We start from the raw sequence: 22,398 nt of genomic DNA on the forward strand, positions 1-22,398 counted from the left end.
ACAGCATCAAAAAGGAAACTCTAAGCTACAGGAACTAACCACTGTGTTGCCCAGAATTATTAAATTAGTGAATTTAATACATTAAAAAGACAAATGATGGGGTGGGGGAATAGCTTGTCTCTTTATTGGTAGGAACAAAACAATCTCGCAAAATTAACCAGGAATATGAAAATGGTAGATTTGTCTCTATTGATAGATCTCTGATGATTTGCAGTAGATCTTCATTAACCTCTGATGAGTAAGCAAAAACAGTAATTTAAAAGAAAAAGAAAATGCAAAACTCCCTTCTGGTTGGATTTGTGATAAGTCACCTACCAGACTAAGCTTTTCTTGTCTATAAAACAGAAATATGTATTGCTTCCTCTGGCCAAATTATTCTAGTATTTGTCTGATCCATGAGAATTCAGGAAACACATCATTTTATGGAGAGTTCATGCATATGAATGATACCTAGATGCAATTGGTAACTAGTCCCACCCTTAAATCATTTACACCATGGCTCCATCTTGCTCTCACCCCAAATATTTTCATTTTAGTTTATGGTTAAGCAACCTACCACAATTGTATCAGAAACTTTCAGGTTTTGATAAAAATCCTAAATCTGCCTATCCCTTAAATAGAAGCACAAAGTTAGACTTAAGTTTCCATTTCTTCTGACATGGATTTCTTTTGACACATTTCCCATTTTCCCCTCTTCTGATCTATGAGTTTGGTTCGAACTTTCTTTGGGACACTTCCTGCTTACAATCTCCCATTTTTCTACCATTCTCTACAGTGGTGAGATTCAAAAAAAAATTCCTACTGGTTCGGTGGGCATGGCTTGGTGGGTGTGGTGTGGTGTGGCTTGGTGGACATGGCAAGAGAAGGATACTGTAAAATCTCAATTCCCTCCCCATTCCAGGGGAAGATTACTGCAAATTCCCATTTCCTCCCAGTTGGCTAGAACTCGGGAGGCAGACATTAGATGGGGGCGGGACCAGTCAGAGGTGGTATTTACTGGTTCTCTGAACTACTCAAAATTTCTACTACCGGTTTTCCAGAACTGGTCAGAACCTGCTGAATACCCACCTCTGGTTCTCTACCGCCTACCTTCTTAGAAACCTTCCTTTTTTTCTCCTAGCCTTTCTACATGTGCTGCCTTTGGTAACTAGAGCAGAGCTGTTCAATCAGTGGCAAAGATGCTTCTGCCTGCCCCTGCTCTCTGGGAACTTAGCCAAGCTAATCCCTGCTGTCACTGCAACTCTACAACTATTTATTGTACTGCAAGACAACAGAGTTAGCTTGCAGGATTTAGTTTCTTCTTGATGTTGGTTGCAGATTTTAGTTTTTTTCATGATGTAAAATTTGGGTAGCATCTCAGTTTATTTGTTTAAAAAGAGCAAAATGTACAGCCACTGCTCTAAAGGATATGTCAGCCTTTTTACAAGTGAATTATGTTACCTTTTGTGAATTGTCTCAGACCAAAATACATAAACCCCAAGATAATCTGTCAGGTGTAAAAAAAATACTTTAAAGAAGAGAGAAGGACATTTCATGGGTTGAAATTTATACGTATGTATTGATTTTGAAGTATAATCATTTCTGATATGTTAGGTTGTCATTTTTAAACTATTACAGAGAAGATAGAATGCAGAACTCAGATGCATGACAAGCAATAAGTAGTCATTTTTCATCTGACCACCTGCTTGCCTTCAAGTTAATGAAATTAAACTGACCATGATTTGCCATCTGAGACCATGATTTCCCATCTGTTTTACAGTTTCAAAATGCAGGCTTACAGAAATCCTGTATGTGCAAATACATAGAGGTGTGAGCTCTAAAGAGGGGAAACTGGCATGTGCGCCAGCTGTACAAAGCTCTATGAGTCCAGAAATAGCAAGTGATAAGCATACTATACTTGGCTGGTGGCACACTCATATCTCTAGTGTTAATATCTACAACTGTTATGAACAACCTAACTGGGGGTAAGGGGGAAAATTCTTAAAATGCAAACTATTGTCCCTCACACAGGAATGATGACATCTAGAAGTTTTACCATTATATTTGAGTGTATAGCAAGAATGAATCATGTTTTGACCTGGAAAGAGTTTTAGGCAAAATCACGAGTTTTTTAAACTTGCCACTTTTAATCTGTGGCACCATTTTAACTAAGGTGACCAGACGTCCCAATTTTGGCGGTACAGTCACGATTTATAACAATTTGTCCCATGTCCCGAGGCGTTTTTAAAAAGTCCCGATTTTCTGGCTTCATGTTGAAAGCCCAGCGGATTTGCTTAAGAAATCCTAACCAGGGCAAGACAAAAGACACTCTGTCTAACCCTCTCTCTGTCTCAGTACTTTCATTGAAGATATTAAAATGTTAAAGCAACAAAACGGACCCCCCGCCCCTTGTACTTACTTTTATAAGAAAAGATGACCCAGTACCATAGAGCTCCAGGAAATACTTTGGCTAGAAAAGTAAGGACTTCTGTTTCTTCCTGGATTTCCCGGAGGGGAGGGGCACGGAGGTTGGAGGTCGGCTCGTGTGGAAAAAATGGTGGCAAAGTTTCTTTGAAAAATATTTCCCTGGGACTAATAATTTCACCATTTTAATTTGTTCAGTTCTTTGTATTAACATCTACATCATTCTGGATTGACTTGGAGTGCCTGCCTGCTGGTAAGTGAGCTGGGTTTTTTTCTTTTATTTTTTAATGTATTTTAAAATAATATTTTATTTATTGTGCATAGGATTTTTTAAAATAGTTTTATTCTGTGTGGATTCTTTTTTTAAATTGTCTTAGACTATTTAAAGAAAGATTCTATCCAAAATAAATTGAAGTGAAACCATTTTTAAAAATTCTATGCACAATACTTTGAAATATATTGTGCATAGAATTTTTAAAAATAGTTTTACTTCAATTTATTCTGTGTGGAATAGTTTGAAATGTTTTACTTCAATTTATTCTGTGTGGATTCTTTTTTTAAAATTGTCTTAGACTATTTAAAAAAAGATTCTATCCAAAATACAAAATACCAGCTGCAGTTATTCACTTAAGAACTGTGGCAAGAAAGGTGGTCTAGTGACCAAAGTTACAATGGCATTGAAAAAAGTGACTGATGTCCATTTTTCACACTTAGCGGCCATTTTCACACTTAGTGATCGTTGCAGCATCCTCATGGTCACGCGATCAAAATTTTGATGTTTGGCAACAGTTACAATTTATATTTGTAAATTGTAGTTATGTTGAAATAAAAAAATATTACAATACTATTTTTGCGTTATATGAAAATTTTTGTTGCTCCCTATAAAATTTTTAATCAGCCCCCCCCCGCCCCGCCCCCCCGGTCAAAGGTGTCCCTCTTTACCAATCTGAAAATCTGATCACCTTAATTTTAACCCACTACATTGACTCACCTTACCCAGTTAGGGTAGGGTATTTTGCAGACTCCATCAGTTCAAGAATTTTAACTGGTGGGGTCCAGTAAGAGAGCCTTTCTGCCATTCCCCCCACCCAACCCATGTTTTGAAACATTCTCCCGCCCAGAAATTAAATGGGCCACTACTCTCCAGAGTTTTTGAAAATATCTAAAGGCCTAGCCCTGCCAACTTGTTTGGGGTCTCAGGAGCATATAGCAATCAGGTTGATTAGCCCCCCGCCCTTTTAACTTTCAGTTGTAATAATTGCATTTTTGTTTCATTGCCTCCTAATATAATACTCATATATGTTTTTTATCTGTTTATGTTTAATTGTTTACCATCCAAGGTCACTCTTTGAGTGATGGGTGGTTTCCAAATTAGTGTCCTCTCCTCAAAATCAGCTAATTTGGAAGGTTATATTAAAAGACCTGCCAGTTTGCCATTGGAATCTTATCTCATTTTTCCTCCAAAACTAGCTGATCACTCTGAGCAGCTTGTTGCTTACTTGACTGCTAAGTAGATAATTATATAAAAAATTATGCTCTTCTCATGTTCTAAATAAACTGTTTACATTACATTAAATTTGCATTAAACATTTAAAATTTAATTGTTATCTCAGAAGCATTCTTAAAAGTCTCCTTGTTGACAAGTGATGTCCCATACACTTGGAGGTACCTGACGAATTTATGCAAGTACAGCATTCCCGGGGAATGGAATGCAATTTTGCCAGGCACATAAGATAAGCAAGCATTCAGTCTCTCTGCTACATTAATGCAACAAACAATAATAGTAATAGACACCTTGAACGTAATCCCAAAACATATGGAGCACTGCTTGAACACCAGCGGCATTGACAAAAGGCATTGACATCAATCAACTGCAAAAGACAGCTTTACTTGGAACAGCTTATACCCTGCAATTATACCTTGAACACCATCACAAACAATGTCTACATATCCCAGTCCCTTGGGAAAGATTCAATAGATGCCAGAGTCGAAGAGAAAGAACTGGAAAACTGAAAAAAAAAATCACAAAATACCACCACCTGGCCATCAAAACTACCCAATTATGGATGAAACATGTAAGAGTGATACCCCTTGTCATTGGGGCACTTGGTACCATGTCCAAGAATTTTATAAGATACACCAACAAATTGTAGCTTCCTGCAATAACACCAGCAGAACTGCAAAAAACTGTGCTACCCAGAACATCGTATATTTTAAGAAGGTACTTGGTTGATACCTAGGATGCTGGCAGCAACCCGTATCAACCATTAGCACCAGTCAATGGTATTTGTAATGCATTTTTGAATGTTCAGTTGACTGAGTTTCATGTTTAATGAATAAAGTATCATCATCAACATCATCATCATCCAAATATAATCCCTATCCCAAAGCATAATTTTTCTTAAATATCACATCAATCAAAGGAATTCTAAAGCCATAAACAATATACAATAATTTTGGAAAAGAATGATATTAGATAACAATTCAAAACAAGATTGTGTAAATTTTAAAAAATCTGTTTGGGTCAAATAGTCTAAAATGATCTGTTTGTGACAATGCAAGATATTTTGAACATGACAAGCAACAGAACATTCTAGATATTTAGTATTCTGGGAAGGCCTAAAATAAATAATACTGTGGTGCTTTTTTCAGGATGTTAGCTGCCCAAGTAAGGATATACTTCTGGACAAAACAAGTTAGGAATAAGAAAAAAATGTGTAAGTCCAATTCAGTTTTCTCGCTAGAGAATTCATTCTGTTTTCTTAAGAGTACTAAGTTTATCATCATAATCACTACCGTCACCATTCTCATCTTACTTTTCAATATGTTATTTTACTTGTCGTCCATACTCTACTAGTAATCTAACCTATTTTTATAGCCATTTGAGAGCAAATTTGTTTCTTTTTCTTCTGTAATAGACTTCTGTTCCAGTTAAAAAGAAAAAACATACCATTTTAGCTCGGAATTTATATTTACTGTGATTTTTGTCATAATGAGAGATTTAAACAAACATCAACAATATGGAAACATGGAAATCACTGGTTCAACAGATAAGGAGATGCTTCTGTATTTCTCAAAGGATGTTTCATGAGTGGAAAAGTATTTTGCTGAGCTATTTGACCTTGAGTGATATGATTGAAGTGTCCCAAATTTGCTGCCATTTTGCTTTATGAAAGACTCAGAATGCTATTCATGCCTAATGAAGGCTACTTATTACACATAACACATTTATCTGTTTGAGCCAGGGACGTGCAGTCAGGGGAGGCAGGAGAGGCAGAGCCTCACCACTGTCATCATGAAAAGAAAAAAAATGTAAAAGGAAAAAGGCAAGAGCTGAGGTCAGGCTGAGCTAGTTGCTGCCAGAGTCACCGTGGATGACTCTGCTTAACTGTTAAAAAAAGCCTCTAAAAAGCGCCCTCTACAGGAGGAGGCAGGAGAACGACATGCCTCATCTAGTCTGACTTTAGGCGTTTTATGATCACTCGAGCAGAGTTAAGCAAGGGTTAAAAGCCTAAAAATTCCTGACTTCTGGGGAGTTGAAGTCCACAAGTCTAAAAAAATTTGAAACCCACTACTGTGTCAGTGCCTTACCAGCCATAAACCTCACCGAACATCACTGGTTTGAGCAAAAGAGACTCTAGGACAGTGGTTCTCAACCTGTGGGTCGGGACCCCTTTGGGGGTTGAACGACCCTTTCACAGGGGTCGCCTAAGACCATCGGAAAACACATATTTTCAAAAAAATGTGGAAAACATAAAATAATTTTATGGTTGGGGGTCACAACATGAGGAACTGTATTAAAGGGTCACGGCATTAGGAAGGTTGAGACCCACTGCTCTAGGACTATATATAGTGCAGAATATCTCTGACAATTTACAATATTCATCCATCGCTGCCAGAACGCTTGTGCTAAAGAATGGCCCAGAGAAACCTAGGTGCGCAAGGGAGTTCTTCATTAATGCAGGAGTAATGATTTAGGAATATTTGGTACCTGCAAACAATAGCAATAGCAATAGCAGTTCGACTTATATACCACTTCATAGGGCTTTCAGCCCTCTCTAAGCGGTTTACAGAGTCAGCATTATTGTCCCCAACAATCCGGGTCCTCATTTTACCCACCTCGGAAGGATGGACTTGGACTTACTTGGACTTAATCTTCGTAAATGTCAACGTCCACAAGGCAGTGACTGTCAACCCTGAGCCGGTGAGATTAGAACCGCTGAACTGCAGATAACAGTCAGCTGAAGTGGCCTGCAGTGCTGCACCCTAACCACTGCGCCACCTCGGCTACATATACAACCATAATAAATCATTTTTTCCTGCTATACATGACTCTTACAAAGAATCCTTAGCTGCTTTCAACTTAACAATATCAAAAAGCTGTTCTATATCTCTTCTTTCAAAATTCAAATGTGAGGCTTTTCAGAGATTATCACATAATACCAGCGATATCTGAACAATAAGTGGACTTCTGTATTGAAAAAAAGAGTTTCAAATTCTTTCATTGCTCATAGCACTATTTCTTGTGTGTGGAATGTTCATTTCTGCCCTTGTCTGAAATTGTATGTAACAACAATAGCAACTGTAGCTATTGACAAAATGTGAATTGTGGGCAAACTGCTTCAAGGAGATACTTCCTCTTGCTGAGACACACTCCACTCCACCGCTGTAGCAGAATACTCCACAAGTGCAAACGATTCCATCTTGTGGAAGAAATAAGTTCACCCAACCTACCTCAACTGGTCATTGTGCCTTGTAAGGAAGTGAAGTAGCTGCTCCAATCCATGAATTAAAAGCATGGCATAATTTCATGGATGACAAAACTAACTGCTTTGATTCCACGCAGCTTCTGAATAAAATTCAAAGTGCTGGTAACACCTATAAAGCCCTTTAAAGTGTGACATAGGGCCTTGTCCCAATTGTCTCCAATCGTTTCTGCCTGCCAATATGTTTTGGTAGAGTAGGTGTGCTAAGAAGGAATTTCCTGACAGTGAGAAGAATTAACCAGTGGAACAGCTTGCCTTCAAAAGTTATGGCTGCTCCATCACTGGAAGCTTTTAAGAAGAGATTTGACAGCCATTTGTCTGAAATGGTATAGGCTCTCTCCTGCTTGAGCAGGGGATTGGACTAGAAGACCTCTTCCAACTCTGATGTTGTTCTGTCCTGTTGCATTTGTCATCTTGTGGAATTAAAGTGGCATGTCCTCTCCATTGCAGCCCCTTGGCAACAGCATCCCACCAGAGAAGAATGGCATTCTCTCTTCCAGGATTCTGGAAAGCTCTGAAAACCTGGAGCTGATGTATTACTGTTTGCGTAGAGCTTAGAGCCAATTTTTGTTGTCTATAAGATTATTTTAGTCTTGGGTATCAATTTGGTTTAATGTTTCGATCTATTTTTTAATGGTTGTTCTAGTTTGGTACACTTACCCAGAGTCTATTAGAGTTCATTGGCTACTAAATTGAAACAAAATATAAACAAAGTATAATCCCCTTTTACAGTCACTGGGGGCTAGCATATAAAGCTTCCTGTAGCAGAGCCAGAATTTCAGTAAACATGTCTAATGACAGAATTTGGTAAATATGTGTGTATGTACATTTTGTTCATCTGGGGCACCATAGAATGCAAAATACCGTTGAAGGTACTGAATATGCATAAGCCTGTCTTTTACAGGTATCATCAAAAGGGTCAATTTAATTTCTATGATTCCATTTTTTATTACATCGATTTTATAAGATTCTTTCGCAATATTTCTCCATCACAACCTCTCCTGAGACAGAGTCTAACAGGACCCTGAACTCTACCACAAATCTACTAATTCAGTCATTCACGCTTGCTAGCTGAACAACTCATAATCAACCTTCCTCAATTTCAAATGTGTTGGCTCACATGCCTTAATTTCCACCAGGACCGACTGGCCAGTGGTTCGGGGAATTGTGGCTCATTGCATTCAGAGGCCTTCAAATTGATTATCACTCTTGATGCAGCAATACTATAGCAAGTTCCATTTTCATTGCTACATGCATGTCTTCATATTACGTTTCCAACTTCTGGATGTGAAATCTTTTATATGAGCATGTAATTTTCAAATGTTCTAATTAGGAAAAAGCCAGGAATCATTGTCTTTTAGTCCTTTTTTCAAACTTGTCACACAACTAAATCTGAAAAGTCTCAGAAATGGGTTGAGCCATTTAAACTGACTTGCATAGGCAAAAGGGAAAGAGACGGGTGGTTAAACCCACATTTTATTTTTGTGAATTTGTACAGCCCTGCTTTCCAGAACTTTTTTTTAAAACAGCAGGGATCATCTAGATTCAGTGCAAATCTAGGCAACCCCCCCAGTCAAAAGTACTTTTGATAAAACCTATCCATAAATAAAAGATCAGCTTTTCCCAATTGTAGGTTGCAAGTCCCAGATACCCAGCCATTTGGATATGCCCCTTAGCATGGGGAGAACTGTAGTCAGAAAGCTCAGATTTCAGGGAAAGCTATCCTAGGGTCTGAGCACATACAGCAAGGCTCTCACGGACTTTCAAATTATCAGTATGCCGAGCAACTGCAATTGAGCCAGTCCTAACAAAAGCAAGCAAACCAAATAAGGATTGATCACATGCACCATGCTAAACCATAGTTTATTTGGTCAATAAATCAGAAGCATGCCATGCTATGCCATAAACCATGATTTAGAAACCACAGTAAATATATTCATATAGGCACTAAGTTAATTGCACCGTGTGGGACCGATCTAGAAACACCAGAGAAAATAGGACATGGGAGGAAGAATTTCTCTATCAAGAATTCATGCCATCCCAAGATAAGTCATAGGAAAATCAGCTGACCATACACCTAAATCCAACATTTGCTTTTACTTATATAAGATGATTCACAACTCATTCAACTGGGTTACAAGCAGGGCCAACTCTATATTTCAGAAAGCCTTTGTATATGTTGGATCTCTTTTCTCTTCCATCTCCCATCTCTTTTTCTCTTACTAGCTGCTGCCTCTATCTGCTTCTTTTACCAATTCCTAAATACCAATTGGTTCCCGACCCACTACCTCAGTTAAAAAAAAAAAAACCCTCTGCAGGAGGAAGGTACTTTCAGTGAAGAGTCTAATCAGTGTTTGGTTCCACTCTATTTCTTCCGAACATTATCTTAGATTACAGCATTATACCCAATATCAAAACTGAATATTGTATTTAGAGTAGGTTAAGATGCTGATAAACTGGAGTATAGTGGAAATAAAATCAGTTCGGCTTCACTGAAAATTGTGGTTGCCCACAGAGTCACATCATTTGTCTAGGCATGACAATCCCTGATGGCAAACGTGACTGGTAGCATTCTCTTTAGGAAGCTTACTCTCACAAGAGAAAATTTCTGCTTTTCCTCAAATGAGACCAACTTTAAATTATCTGTAGCATTCTCTATAGTGATTCTCAATCATTCAGGTCATGGTTGTCCCAAAGGTGCTTTTCCATAAAGGTAGCTGGACTTTCTTGAGGTTTTTTCAGGAAATGTTTCGCTTCTTATCTAAGAAGCTTCTTCAATTCAACTGAAGAACCCCTGGAATATTTGTAGCATTACAAAATAATACCACTTACAGGCTTATTCTGTTTTGGCACCCTGCCCCATCAAATAAAATTCAGATTGTGAAACCTAAATGCTTTTTGGATTCCAATATTTAAAAATGTTTATATGCATATTCTCTTTTTAAAAAATTACTAAAGATAGATCTGTGTAACAAGCTTTATTTTGGACTTAATAGTTGGATTTTCTCTCTGTGCCCCACTCTATATTTTACCAACAGAGTGGAAGAAGAAACTTTAAGGATTATTATGTCTGGTAGAATAGGAATAAGTGCAAGAAGGGACCAGTTAGTCATGTAGAACAGGGGTCCCCAACCCCCAGTCTGTGGATTGGCACCAGTCCGCAACATGCCAGCAAACAAGCGAAACCCCCTCTGCAGGATGCATGCAGCCTGCAAAACCATGGAAAAACCCAGGTCCATGGAAAAACCTTTCTCCACAGAGCCGGTCCCTGGTGCAGCATAGCAATGACCCTTTTACTCTACACAGCAATGCCAATGAATTGTGTTCAAAGTCATGAGCCCTTGAAACCCATGGTACCATTTGCTTGCTTTCTGAAATTGTGGCTGAGATTCTAGAAATTTAAATGATATAAAGTATGTTAGGCTTGGAATTCCACATATGTGAACTAGTTCTATGGAGTCATTTTATCTGCAGCACTAATCTTCCCCCACAAACTCACTAATCCTTCATCCAAAATCAAAAGGTCTCATTTTCTCCTTCCTTTCCATTAGGCCACAAAAGTTTTAGAAATGATTCCACAAAGAATTCCAAAAGTATTACCATCTTGTAATTTTTAGCACAACTGTAATTGTATTCCAGTTATAATAAAATATATACCGTATTTTTCAAAGGATAAGACACACCTTTTTTCCACAAAAAAGAGGCTGAAAATCTGGGTGCGTCTTATACACTGAATACAACATTTTTTTTCCTCCCGAAACCCCGCCCCCTTCACCAATATGGCCATGCATAGCCTTTAGGAGCTTTGCAGAGGGAAAAACAGACCATTTTTTGCTCAATTTTGCCCCCCCCAGCCCCCAAGAGCTCTCTGCAAAGTTCCTAAAGGCCATGCATTCTCTTTTTTTTTTTGAGAAAAATGGGCCCATTTTCACAAAAAATGAGCTGTTTTTTGCTCATTTGGGGGAGCATCCCCCAGGAGCACTCTACAAGCCTCCTAAAGGCTATCCATTCTCTTTTTTAAAAAAATGGGAGGTCTGCAGAGTGCAAAAACTTTTTTTTTTAATTTGCCTCTTCAAAACCTTGGTGTTTCTTATACTCTGGTGTGTCTTATACTCCAAAAAATACGGTAACTGGAAAATAACCAATTGACTTATTGTCATGAAATGTCAGCATTAAGCTAATTCTACTGCTATAAATGAATGGCTCCCATCAATCTGCTCAATACCCAAAGGAAGCTGTCAGCCTAGAAGAAGATATGCACCTTTGCACTCATTCACAACACATCATTTTTACCTGCCACAGCAAGGTGATTCCATAGATGGACTCCAGCTGCTGCTGCTTCTGCTGTGCAATGGTGACTCCTAACACAAGCGTGTGGATGCCACAAGAAATGGCTGAGATAAGAACAATGGGCATGAGATGCAAGGGCAGGGTGATGAAGAAGGAGAAGACGAAAAAGGCCTGCCATCCAACTGTGTCACTGGCCTCGTGGTTGCAGGCAAAATTCAAGCCCAAGTAGCAGAATATCTGAGCAGCTATCAGTATCCACAGAATGTATGGCATGAATTTCCGGGTGACACGATCAGGCAGGAGTTGATACTTGCATAGGATAAAGAGGAGGATCTGGGCAGCCAGGCCAACTGATGCTGCCACAGTTGGTGCCAGCTTCTCTGACGTGTACACCACTGTGCACATGATGATAACGTAGCAATCAAAGAGGGCTGCAAAGACCACCAGGACCAGCAAAGTCTCATGACGCTGCCTCCGGAAGTAGGTCTGGTAGAGGTTTTCCAGGGACTCAGGAGCAAACGTGAGTCGCATAAAACGGGGCAGACAGAGGCAAGAACCTGAGTTCCTCACCGTCACCTCATGGGTCCGGCCAACCCCATGCTCAGGGTCAGAAGGCAAGCTGACTGAATAGTCTGCCGAATACTCTACTGAGTATTCAGGCTCCGAGAATGCCCTATTCCGAGGCATCCTGCTGGCTTCCACTACCCAATCCTTAGATACTTTGTGAAGAGAATCTGCCTAGAAGGCAAAAGTTACCTCAGCGACAGTTCAGCTCCCAGTAACCCAGAAGGCATGGAAGCTTTAGAAGCAGGTATTCAGTGGCTTCTTCCAGTATCAATTTTCAAGTTGTCATCTTCCCAACACATGACAGCCCCTGACTGAGAGAGAAATATATTAGCAGGGAGGAAAAAGACAGATTCTCTTCCCTTCATATCTGACCTACTATAACATGGGTTGAATCTCTACCAATATCCAAGCTCTACAAACAAACCATCACCGTCAGCTGTCACTCCCTTTGACACTTCACCCAAATGAATTTTGTACTAAGAACACATTAAAAATTAACATTTTACAAACACAAGTGACTATGTTACATGACTAAGTTTCAGAAGCATTTTATTAAAAAGATTAGCTAGTCTGGTTTTCATAATTTCAGGCATCAAAGCAACTGGCTTCGAAAAATGTAGAAAGATAGCAAAGTTAATTTTCCAATCAAACATTATATATTTGTTTCTTTTACTTTTTCTAGCTTCTGTTTCATGCCTGTGCCCCTAAATCAATGGTCGCATTAACACAGTGTTTCATCTGGGTTAACAAAACTCATGGCTATATTCACATTATTGTACAATGCTCAAACAAACTACATTATGGCTAATATCATGTCCCGGATTCGCAGCATATTGAACCACAATTGACCCAACCTGATTTAAGCCTTGTCTAGACAAATTCACTCAATAAATATAGAAACAGAAAATTTTGGGACAAATGTTGGATTCATTCCCTCCTGTTAATTTACAGCAATCATCCAAATCTAATCAGAAAAGGGTCCTGAATCCATAAGGAAACATAAGGTAGAAAGAATAGAAGTAAGTTGGCCACTTTGCCTGCACCCTCCCACAATCTTTCTCAGTTCTTCCATCAGGTCCAGTTTCACAGAAAATTGCTCTCCCTTCTTACCAGTTTTCTCAGTGGTGTCTGCAGAAGTAGGTTGGTTGAAATCTTTGGATCAGGCCCCATTGAAATGTTGTCTTAAGCTTATGTGCCAGATTCAGCTTTCTCCCACACAGAGAGGGAATGACAAAGATGGGAACCAACTCTGCCAAGAGTCTTCCTTCTTACAGTCTCTTCCTGGCTGCCACTTTGAGATGGAGAGCTTGACAAAGGGGGAAATGAAGCCTCTTCAGCAGCAACCCAGCCCAAATAAAGCCACCATCTTTTCAGAAGAAACCCGGGTTTTCTTTTCAGCCGAGAGGTCCAGCTCAGTTATGCCCCTTCCTCAGTCTTCTGTATCCATCCATCTCACACCCAGGCGCTGGATTCATCTGTAGCTCAGGTTTGGGACCTGGGCTCTAGGATCAGCTTTCTCTTGTCTTGCTGCCCCCCACCAAGGTGTGCGGTTGGTTATTTCTGCCACTGTGGACGTACCCGCGTTCTTGCTGCTGCGCCTGCGAGGGTTTGCGCGTGTCCCTGCACAAAAGGGAGAGATATTTTTTTTAAGGTCTCCTCCCTGAGCTGCAGCCAAAGAAAAAGGAGGAGCAAAGCAAGGCCTCTTCGCGAACGACGAAGGAGACGGAGGGTGGCGGCGGTGGGGATGGGAGGAACTCAAAAAAAGTGCCAAACAAACACCCACACGTGTCAAAATGCCGAGCTACTGAGGGCTGGGAGTTGGCTTCCTCTCGCCTTCCGAAAAACGTCACGCGGCACAAGGCAAGACGGAGAATCTTCCAAGGACCGATGATGATGGACGGTCGGGAATCGCCGGACTTCTGCCCCCAAGAAGGTCCGGAGTGGGAGAAGAAGATTCAAAGCCAAGAGGCATCTCTCTCCCTCTCTCCCTCCCTCTCTCTCTCTCGGAGATCTCTCCTAACCAGGAACCCGGCGAAAGAGGAAGGCGCCTTTTGCTTTCCCGGCGCTCAACAGCCCAAGTGGGGCTGCTCTGGGAAGGGCGCCGCTGCCCGAGTTGGCGGTCGCTTCCAGGCTCGCTCTGAGGGCGCAAAAGCGGGGCGGATCGCGCGAGCTCCCCGTCAGACCTCGGCCGCTCTCCTCGGGAGGTTCGGTAGTCCTTTGCCAGGCTTCGACGTCGGATCCTCCCGGCCCGCGAAAAAGGATCGCTCCGGGAACCGCGCCGCCTCTGTTCTCCTGCGGCGGTAGCGGCGGTTCTCCTCACCGGCGCAAGCGCCTAGCGCCAAAGAGCAGGCTGCTGCTGGTGGTGAGGCGACAACCGAGGCAACCCCACCCCTGCCGGCCCGCTTCCTCGGCCTCTCCCACGCTCTGCTCCGGTACTGGAGAGCCTGGGAAAGGAAAGCCGGCACAGCTGCCCAGATCCCACCCTTTTTCTCTCGGCCCCTTGGAGAACTAACCCTTTGTGCTCTGGGCCGACAACAGCCTGGCAGGAAGGACCCGCAGCTCACCTGGGGCCGCTCCTGCTTTTTCCCGCCACGCGGTTGTTAAGATGCCCAAAACTCTCCGGATCTCCACTAAACTTTCTAGATCTAGAAGGATACCCTGGACACCTGCCTTAGCATAGTTTTATGCCCTCTCGGTTTGAACCTGAGGGTTCAAAACAGGCCTGGGAAGTTCTAAGAAAAACGGGAAAAGTAGATTCAAAGGGTGCTTAACTATAAGGTCACTTTCCCAGCCTGATGCTGGAAAAGATTGAGTGCAAAAGAAGAAGGGGATGGACAGAGAATGAGGTGGCTGGATGGAGTCACTGAAGCAGTAGGCGTGAGCTTAAATGAACTCCGGAGGAAGGTAGAGGACAGGAAGGCCTGGAGGAATATTGTTCATGGGGTCACAATGGGTGGGACACAACTTCACAACTAACAACAAGGTCACTTGTCCCGCTTTGTTTTTCATCTGTACTGTATTGTGAGCCTTGCAGTATATTCAGTCGAAATAGAATACAATAGAATAATAAGAGTTGGAAAGGATCTTGGAGGTCTTCTAGTCCAACCCCCTGCTAAAACAGGAGATCCTACACACAAATGGTGGTCCTGGAAGCTTTTGAAAGCCTCCTGTGATGGAGCACCCACAACTTTGGAAGGCAAGATTCCATTGGTTGATTGCTCTCACCCTTAGGAAATTTATCCTTAGTTCTAGGTTGCTTCTCTCCTTGGTTAGTTTCCATTCATTGTTTCTTGTCTTGCCTTTTGGTGCTTTGAAAAATAGTTTAAACTCCCTTGTCTTTATAGAAACCCCTCAAATATTGGGACGCTATCATGTCTCCCCTAAAGATGGACTCTTAATCAAAACATGAGTTCATATATGTAATACTATTCACCATGAATTGATTTGATCGCTATTAAGGTAAAACCAAAGAAACCATTAAACCATGTATGACCTCAATCAATGTGTCTTCACTGTGGTTTGTTCAGCCTATAAAATGGGAGCATGAATGGCCCATCGGGTGAGCAATAAGCATTTTCAGTAGACAACTTTTATTATGTTCCTGCAATGTAAAGATAGTAAAAACAGTTTATAGAGCCATTAGAGCCTCTTTGCTCTAGTGGTTAAGGCACCAGGCAAGAAAACACCTTAGTCATTAAAGTTGGCTGCATGACTTTGAATGGTCCCTTTTTTGGTCAAACTTACCTCACGGGGTTGTTTTTATGAGGAAAAGAGGAGGAGGAAGGAGTATTAGGTATGTTCACCACCTTATTTGTAAAAATAATAAAGTGGGAGAGAGATGACAGAGAGATGACAGATAGATAGATAGATAGATGATAGATAGATAGATAGATAGATAGATAGATAGATAGATAGATAGATAGATAGATAGATAGATAGATGCACAGATAGATGTTTTTGAATGTTGATCTCACCCAATCTGATGAGTTTACCAAATCCATTTAAATAAAAGATTCTTCACCATGGCTTAAAGTGGGGAAATTACACTGCAGTACAGTATTAATAAAATAATCCTTTTATAAATATTAATATGTTAGTAACCAGAACTAATATGTGTTTTAACTACATTAGTGGGTGGTTGGGTCCATCAAATTAGATACTGCATGGAAAGTATTTTTGAACTTATGCTATTATGCCACGGTCCTCCAATTCAGTAATGGCCATACAAGCTGAGAATTTTGGGGGTTGGAGCAGGGGTTAAATTCAGCAGGTTCTGGAGAACCGATAGCGGGAATTTTGAGTAGTGCAGAGAACCGGTAAATATCAGTTGCCCAGAGTGGGGTGGGAATGGAGATTTTGCAATATCCTTCCCTAGGAGTGGGGAGGGAATGGGGATTTTGCAGTATCCTTCCCTTGGAGTGGGGAGGGAATGGAGATTTTGCAACATACTTCCCCTGCCACGCCCACCAAGCCACGCCCACAGAACCAATAGTAAAAAAAATTGAATTTTACCACTGGGTTGGAGTCACCAGTGTTATGAAGATCCTAGATGAAGCAGCCAGCACTTATATATTTGTTGCTAGTGTTGTGCTTTGGGTAACACCGCCTTTATACCAGGAAACCAAGCTTTGATTAGTCAAGGAAAAAAGAAACTGCACAGTATCATGTGAATCCATTTTCAATTAGGAAATAAAACTTCTGCCCTTGATGTGAGGTTTGTCATCCTTCCTCCAAAAGATCCATGATAGGCAGATTTAAATTAAGACATCTGGCAGCTGTCCACAAACTAGAGGAGAATGAAGGTGAAGGACTTGCCCCAATTTGCATTCCCAATCCGCCCTCTGGCCTTGAGAATTAGTCTCCCTCCCCTTTTCTTCCCCTGCCCATCTTTTTATGTACCTTGCCTATTTTAGGCTGGAGCCTAAGGGCAAGGCCTGTGTCTCTTCTAATTGATGTGAGTCACTTGGGGAGTCATTGTCTGTCTGGAAAAGCAAATAAAAAGTGCAATGAAAACATGAAGGGTTAAATAAATATGAAGGGGAGACACAGTTGCTTTCTTTCCATATATGAAAGCTTGCTATCAGAGAATGAAACAGGCTTGCTGTTTGTTGCTTTGGAAGGCAAGGGTGGTGGTGGCACAAGGACCATTAATGAAGAAAAATAACAGGGAAGCTGATCAGGGATAAAAGGAAAAATAAACTCCTTCCTCGTGTTAAGAGATGTTCAAAAGCAGAACAACTTTAGGAAATCACCCTTTCCTGGATGTTTTTAAGATGTGGGGGCTAGAATTATTCAACTCCTTGGAATGAATTCTGTTTTTCCCTCAGATTTATTTCTTACATGTTTTATATCAGAATAATACAAATCAATGTAAGTATTAAAGCACAGCTTTTTAAATTAATGGGTTTCAACTGATGCTAATTGCTTTCCCCCATACAAATGGCATCCAATAAGCCTCTCACTGGTCCATAGATGCTGAGTTTGTTGATCAAAAAAGTCGGCAGTTTGGCGGTTCGAATCCCTAGTGCCACATAACGGAGTGAGCCCCCATTACTTGTATCAGCTTCTGCCAACCTAGCAGTTCGAAAGCATGTAAAAATGCAAGTAGAAAAATAGGGACTACCTTTGGTGGGAAGGTAACAGCATTCCATGCACCTTTGGCATTCAATCATGTCGGCCACATGACCATGGAGATATCTTCGAACAGTGCTGGCTCTTTATCCAAATAAATGCTAGACTGCCTTCAAGGATATGAAGGCTATAAACCTACACACAATATGCAAACATATACATACACATACATACACACTATGGTCACATACTAAATTTGGTCTTTATCTAAGGGTATATTGGAAGTATGGAAGATGACCTTGATGGAGAGAGATGATCAATTGCCAAAGCAATATGGCTTGAGCCTGTATGAGGAGAGAAATATATGGAAACTTCTCAGGCAGGGACTCCGCTAATGCTCAAGAAGATAAAACAGGAATGGACAAAGTACACTAGAATTTTAATATGGACATTCTAATAAAAGCAGTCTTAGGCCTATGTGTTATCTGTTCCTTGGTTTGATCTTGTTAGTGCTGATAGTGCTGATCCTATAGTGATATGATCTGGATGGACAAGATAGTCAATTCACCCTGTGAAAATCTCCACAGCAGTTTCCCCATTGTAGGGGAGTATGAGCCATTTGTTTGGACTGCCTCTGGTATCTGATGAACCCCATTGGGTTGTTTAAAGAAACATGCAATTGTACCTGGGGGTCTGGTGCCCAATTCAACTTAGGCCTTATCTATATATATCACTACCCTAGGTTGACCACATGATGCCATCAGTCTTGCTTTTCAATGTCTGGAGGCTGGATGGGGAAGAATGAGTTTAGCTCAACCCTAGCAAGACCAAGTGACTCTGGATTTTGGGACCACTGAATCAGAGAATTTCCATCATTGGTTCTGGATGGAATAGCACTCTCCACCAGAATTGATACACAACTGCCTAGACACTTGGTTCCTAACAGAAGAGCTGGGGGAAGTCATGGCCAGGATGATCTTTGCACAGATTCATTTTGTGTGACAAACATCTAAATTCCAGGATCAGGAGGCCCGGTTCATGGTCACTCACACTTTGTCCAATTCTCATTGGATTATTGCAACATACGCTATATGGAATTGCCTTGAAGATCACTTGGAACTTAAAGCTGGTCAGAATGTGGTAATGTGTGTGATCATGGACACACATCAGTGTGCCTCTATTGAACTGCAATTGCTGCCAGAGGGTATTGATTGTCATCTACAAAGGTCTTCGTACTATGGAGATGGAATATTTGTAGGACTGTCTATCTCCAATTTCTGCCAGTCCCCAAAGATCCAATAAAGTGAGCATGTTTCAGGTCCTTTCTATTAAACAATTCATCTGGAGAGATCTAGGAGGGCATGTGTTAATCCTTCCAGGTGGTTCAGATAAGAAATACAATTATGAGTACTAACTCTGTCTTTTTTTGTACAGGTTACATTAACAAAACCTTGAAAGTATTGCAACTATTGCTCCCATCCCCTCCTACTCTCCAGGAAACTAAGAAAGGTCACTTCTGAACTGCTTCCCATGTCCCCCACCTCCTTTTGTGGACTGAGATATCTTTTAATGATGATTATCAAATCTGTAGTTTGTCCTCCTGTCTCCCAAGGTCATTCCCACATACCATTTCACCGCGGCTTCTCTGTCACTATGCCTGTCCCATAAACAGTAGACCCCCTCAAGATTTGGATGGTTCCAACTCTGCTAGCCCTTAAAAACCATAAGATATGATTTTCCCACTAGGCCTTTAGATAGGAAGTCAGTGTCCGTGTTTTCAAGGATACATTTATTGTGGAGTTCTTGTTTCTCTCCGTGTTTGGTTGTTTCCTTGCCAACTTTTCATTACCCAACCAGGTAACATCATCCTCTGTATGTGGTGGTCTCAGGTAAGATGTATTTTAATTTTTGTTTGGCTATTTTGGTGCTTTTTAAACTGGATGTTAGTTGCCCCAAATCACAGGTTGAGTAAGCAGCCATGCAAATTAACTAAATAAATAAATAAGTTCAAATATACCTCATCAGGAGATGCTTTAATATGAATTTCTGCAGGGAGCAGGATTCAGCTTAAATGATTCCTCCTGATTCTGAAAGTACCAGGGTTAGGTTTTGATAAAGGTAAAGGTTCCCCTTGTATATATGTGCTAGTCATTCCTGACTCTAGGGGGCGGTGCTCATCTCCATTTCAAAGCTGAAGAGCCAGCGCTGTCCAAAGACATCTCCATGGTTATGTGGCTGGCGTGACTAAATGCCAAAGTCGCACAGAACGCTGTAACTGTCCCACCAACATGGTCCCTATTTTTCTACTTGCATTTGTACATGCTTTTGAACTGCTAGGTAGAAGCTGGGACAAGTAATGGGGGCTCACTCCGCTACGTGGCATTAGGGATTCGAACCACCGAACTGCCGACCTTTCTGATCAACAAGCTCAACCTCTTAGCCACTGAGCCACCACATCCCTATTTATTTGGATAACTGATGCTATTTTTTTATTTTTTATTTTGCTTTTCCTTTTATTTACTTATTTATTTTTCTTCGACTAATTGCCTCTGGAATTAATTCTTCTATTTAGTTTTTCAATAAATATTTGGAATCTTGGGCAGGTGACTTGAATAGAGAAATTTCAGTAGATGCTTCAGATATGCCCTGGACATCCACTGTGCTTTAACCCACTTCTGTACAAACTAAAGAAGCAGACATCAAGTTCTTTACAAGATACTTAATGTGACTTATGACCAGAATTGAGACACAAATTTCTGTTGTTAAGTGAGGCATTTGTTAAGTGAATGTTGCCCCATTTTACGACTTTTCTTGTGGCAGCTGTTAAGTGAATCACTGCAATTGATAAGTTAGTAAACCATTTGTTACATGAATCTGCCTTCCCCATTGACTTTGCTTGTCACAGAAAGGGAATCACATGTCCCAGGGACACTGTAGCAGTCATAAATAATCAATTGTCAAGCACCTGAATTTTGTTCACATGATCATGGGGATACTGCAAAGGTTGTAAAAACGGTCATGGTCACTTTTTTCAGTGCTGTTGTAACTTTGAACATCACTAAATGAACAGTTGTTATGTCGAGTACTACCTGTATAGACAATGTACAAGATGAATTAATTCTTATCTTCATTCTTCTGGAGAGGTTAGGGTAAATGGAATATGCATGTTGCTAGGCATATTCACTCCCTTTTTTGAATCAGTATCATCCTTTTTATTTAAAATGACTAATGTATTTTTCAGTGTATAAGACGCACCAAGATTTTGAAGAGGAAAATTAAAAAAAAAAAGTTTTTGCACTCTGCAGACCTCCCAAAAACGTGCCTGTTTTTTGCAAAAACGTGCCTGTTTTTTGCAAAAACGTGCCTGTTTTTTGCAAAAACGTGCCTGTTTTTTGCAAAAACGTGCCTGTTTTTTGCAAAAACGTGCCTGTTTTTTTTTTCAAAAAACCGGCATGAATAGCCTTTAGGAGGCTTGTAGAGTGTTCCTAGCCCCGCCAAAAAATGGGCAAAAAACGGTCTCTTTTTTGCAAAAATCTGGGTGTCTTATACACTGAATACAGCAATTTTTTTTGCCTCCCAAAACCCCGTCCCCTTCACCAAAATGGAAGGCTTATAGAGTGCTCCTGGGGGCTGAGGGGCAAAATTGAGCAAAAAATGCCCCATTTTCACTCATTTCTGCCCCTCCCCCACAGGAGCACTCTGAAAGCCTCCTAAAGACTATGCATGGCCATTTTGGTAAAGGGGACGGGGTTTTTGGAGGCAAAAAAATGCTATATTCAATGTATAAAACGCATCCAGATTTTCAGCCTCTTTTTTGAGGGGAAAAGGTGTGTCTTATACTCTGAAAAATACGGTAGGTATCAGATTTAATCCTATGTACTTTAATGCTACTTTCTATATTTAAGGATGAGAGAACAACTCTGTAATGAAAGTCATACTGGCAGCAGCTAGATAAGAAATACTAACACATTGGAAAGGCTGCTTGGGTCATTCAACAGATAAGTGGATTGGAAGATTATGGAATAGTCTTGGCTGAGAATATGAACACAAACTGACTTTCTTAAGGAAATATCTTGCTTTGGCCTCACTGATACATGCTGCTTTTTCATCATACATGTTAATTCAAATAATCAAATTAGCTTTTTGAATAACTATTGCTAATTGTTTTGGGGCAACATTCTAGCAAAGAACCACACAACTGATATAATAAATATCATCCAATGAGGGGTTGATATGAACCGTGGCACGACAAAACTGCGCTCGTCAAAATCGCGGCGCTAAAGCCGCGACGTCATCACCGCACGTCATCACTGCCGCGACAACAGCGCGGCAACAGAAGGGCGCTTTAAAACGGCGCCGCAGCAGAAAGCCGATTTCAATTAAGGTAAGGGTTAGGATTAGGTTTAGGGGTTTGTTTTAGGGTTTGTTTTAGGGTTTGTTTTAGGGTTTGTTTTAGGGTTTGTTTTAGGGTTAGGTTTAGGGTTAGGTTTAGGGTTAGGGTTAGGTTTAGGGTTAGGGTTAGGTTTAGGGTTAGGTTTAGGGTTAGGTTTAGGGTTAGGTTTAGGGTTAGGTTTAGGGTTAGGTTTAGGGTTAGGTTTAGGGTACTGAGTGCTTGGGAATGCGCGGATTTGCCCTCCGTGATTATGTCATCGCGGTAGGGTCGCGTTTTTCCTTAGCGCTTAGAACGGCGCGAATTAGTCTTCGCGCTTATGTCTCCGCGGATAAGGGCTTCGCGGATTTGTGGTGGAACCGATATGAATATATTAGATATTAAAGTTTGGTGTTTTTAATAAATTAATTC

General features: G+C 40.8%; 1 protein-coding gene across 1 annotated transcript in view; it reads right to left on the bottom strand.

Moving 5' to 3' along the window:
• ADCY3 (adenylate cyclase 3) overlaps window positions 1-14,435 on the bottom strand; it is an 82,412-nt gene extending 67,977 nt beyond the window's left edge. Inside the window, exons 1-2 of the mRNA XM_014073984.2 lie at window positions 13,137-14,435; window positions 11,463-12,337 (exon numbers count right to left, since the gene is read on the bottom strand). Coding sequence (XP_013929459.1) covers window positions 11,463-12,146 — 684 coding nt within the window. The 5' untranslated portion in view covers window positions 12,147-12,337; window positions 13,137-14,435. The remainder of the gene's footprint in view (window positions 1-11,462; window positions 12,338-13,136) is intronic.
• Between the last annotated feature and the right edge of the window lie 7,963 nt (window positions 14,436-22,398).

This window comes from Thamnophis sirtalis, unplaced genomic scaffold (assembly GCF_051295495.1).
Source record: "Thamnophis sirtalis isolate CommonGarterSnake01/CBP01778 unplaced genomic scaffold, rThaSir2_p1.2 scaffold_6, whole genome shotgun sequence".
NCBI classification, from domain to species: Eukaryota; Metazoa; Chordata; class Lepidosauria; order Squamata; family Natricidae; genus Thamnophis; species Thamnophis sirtalis.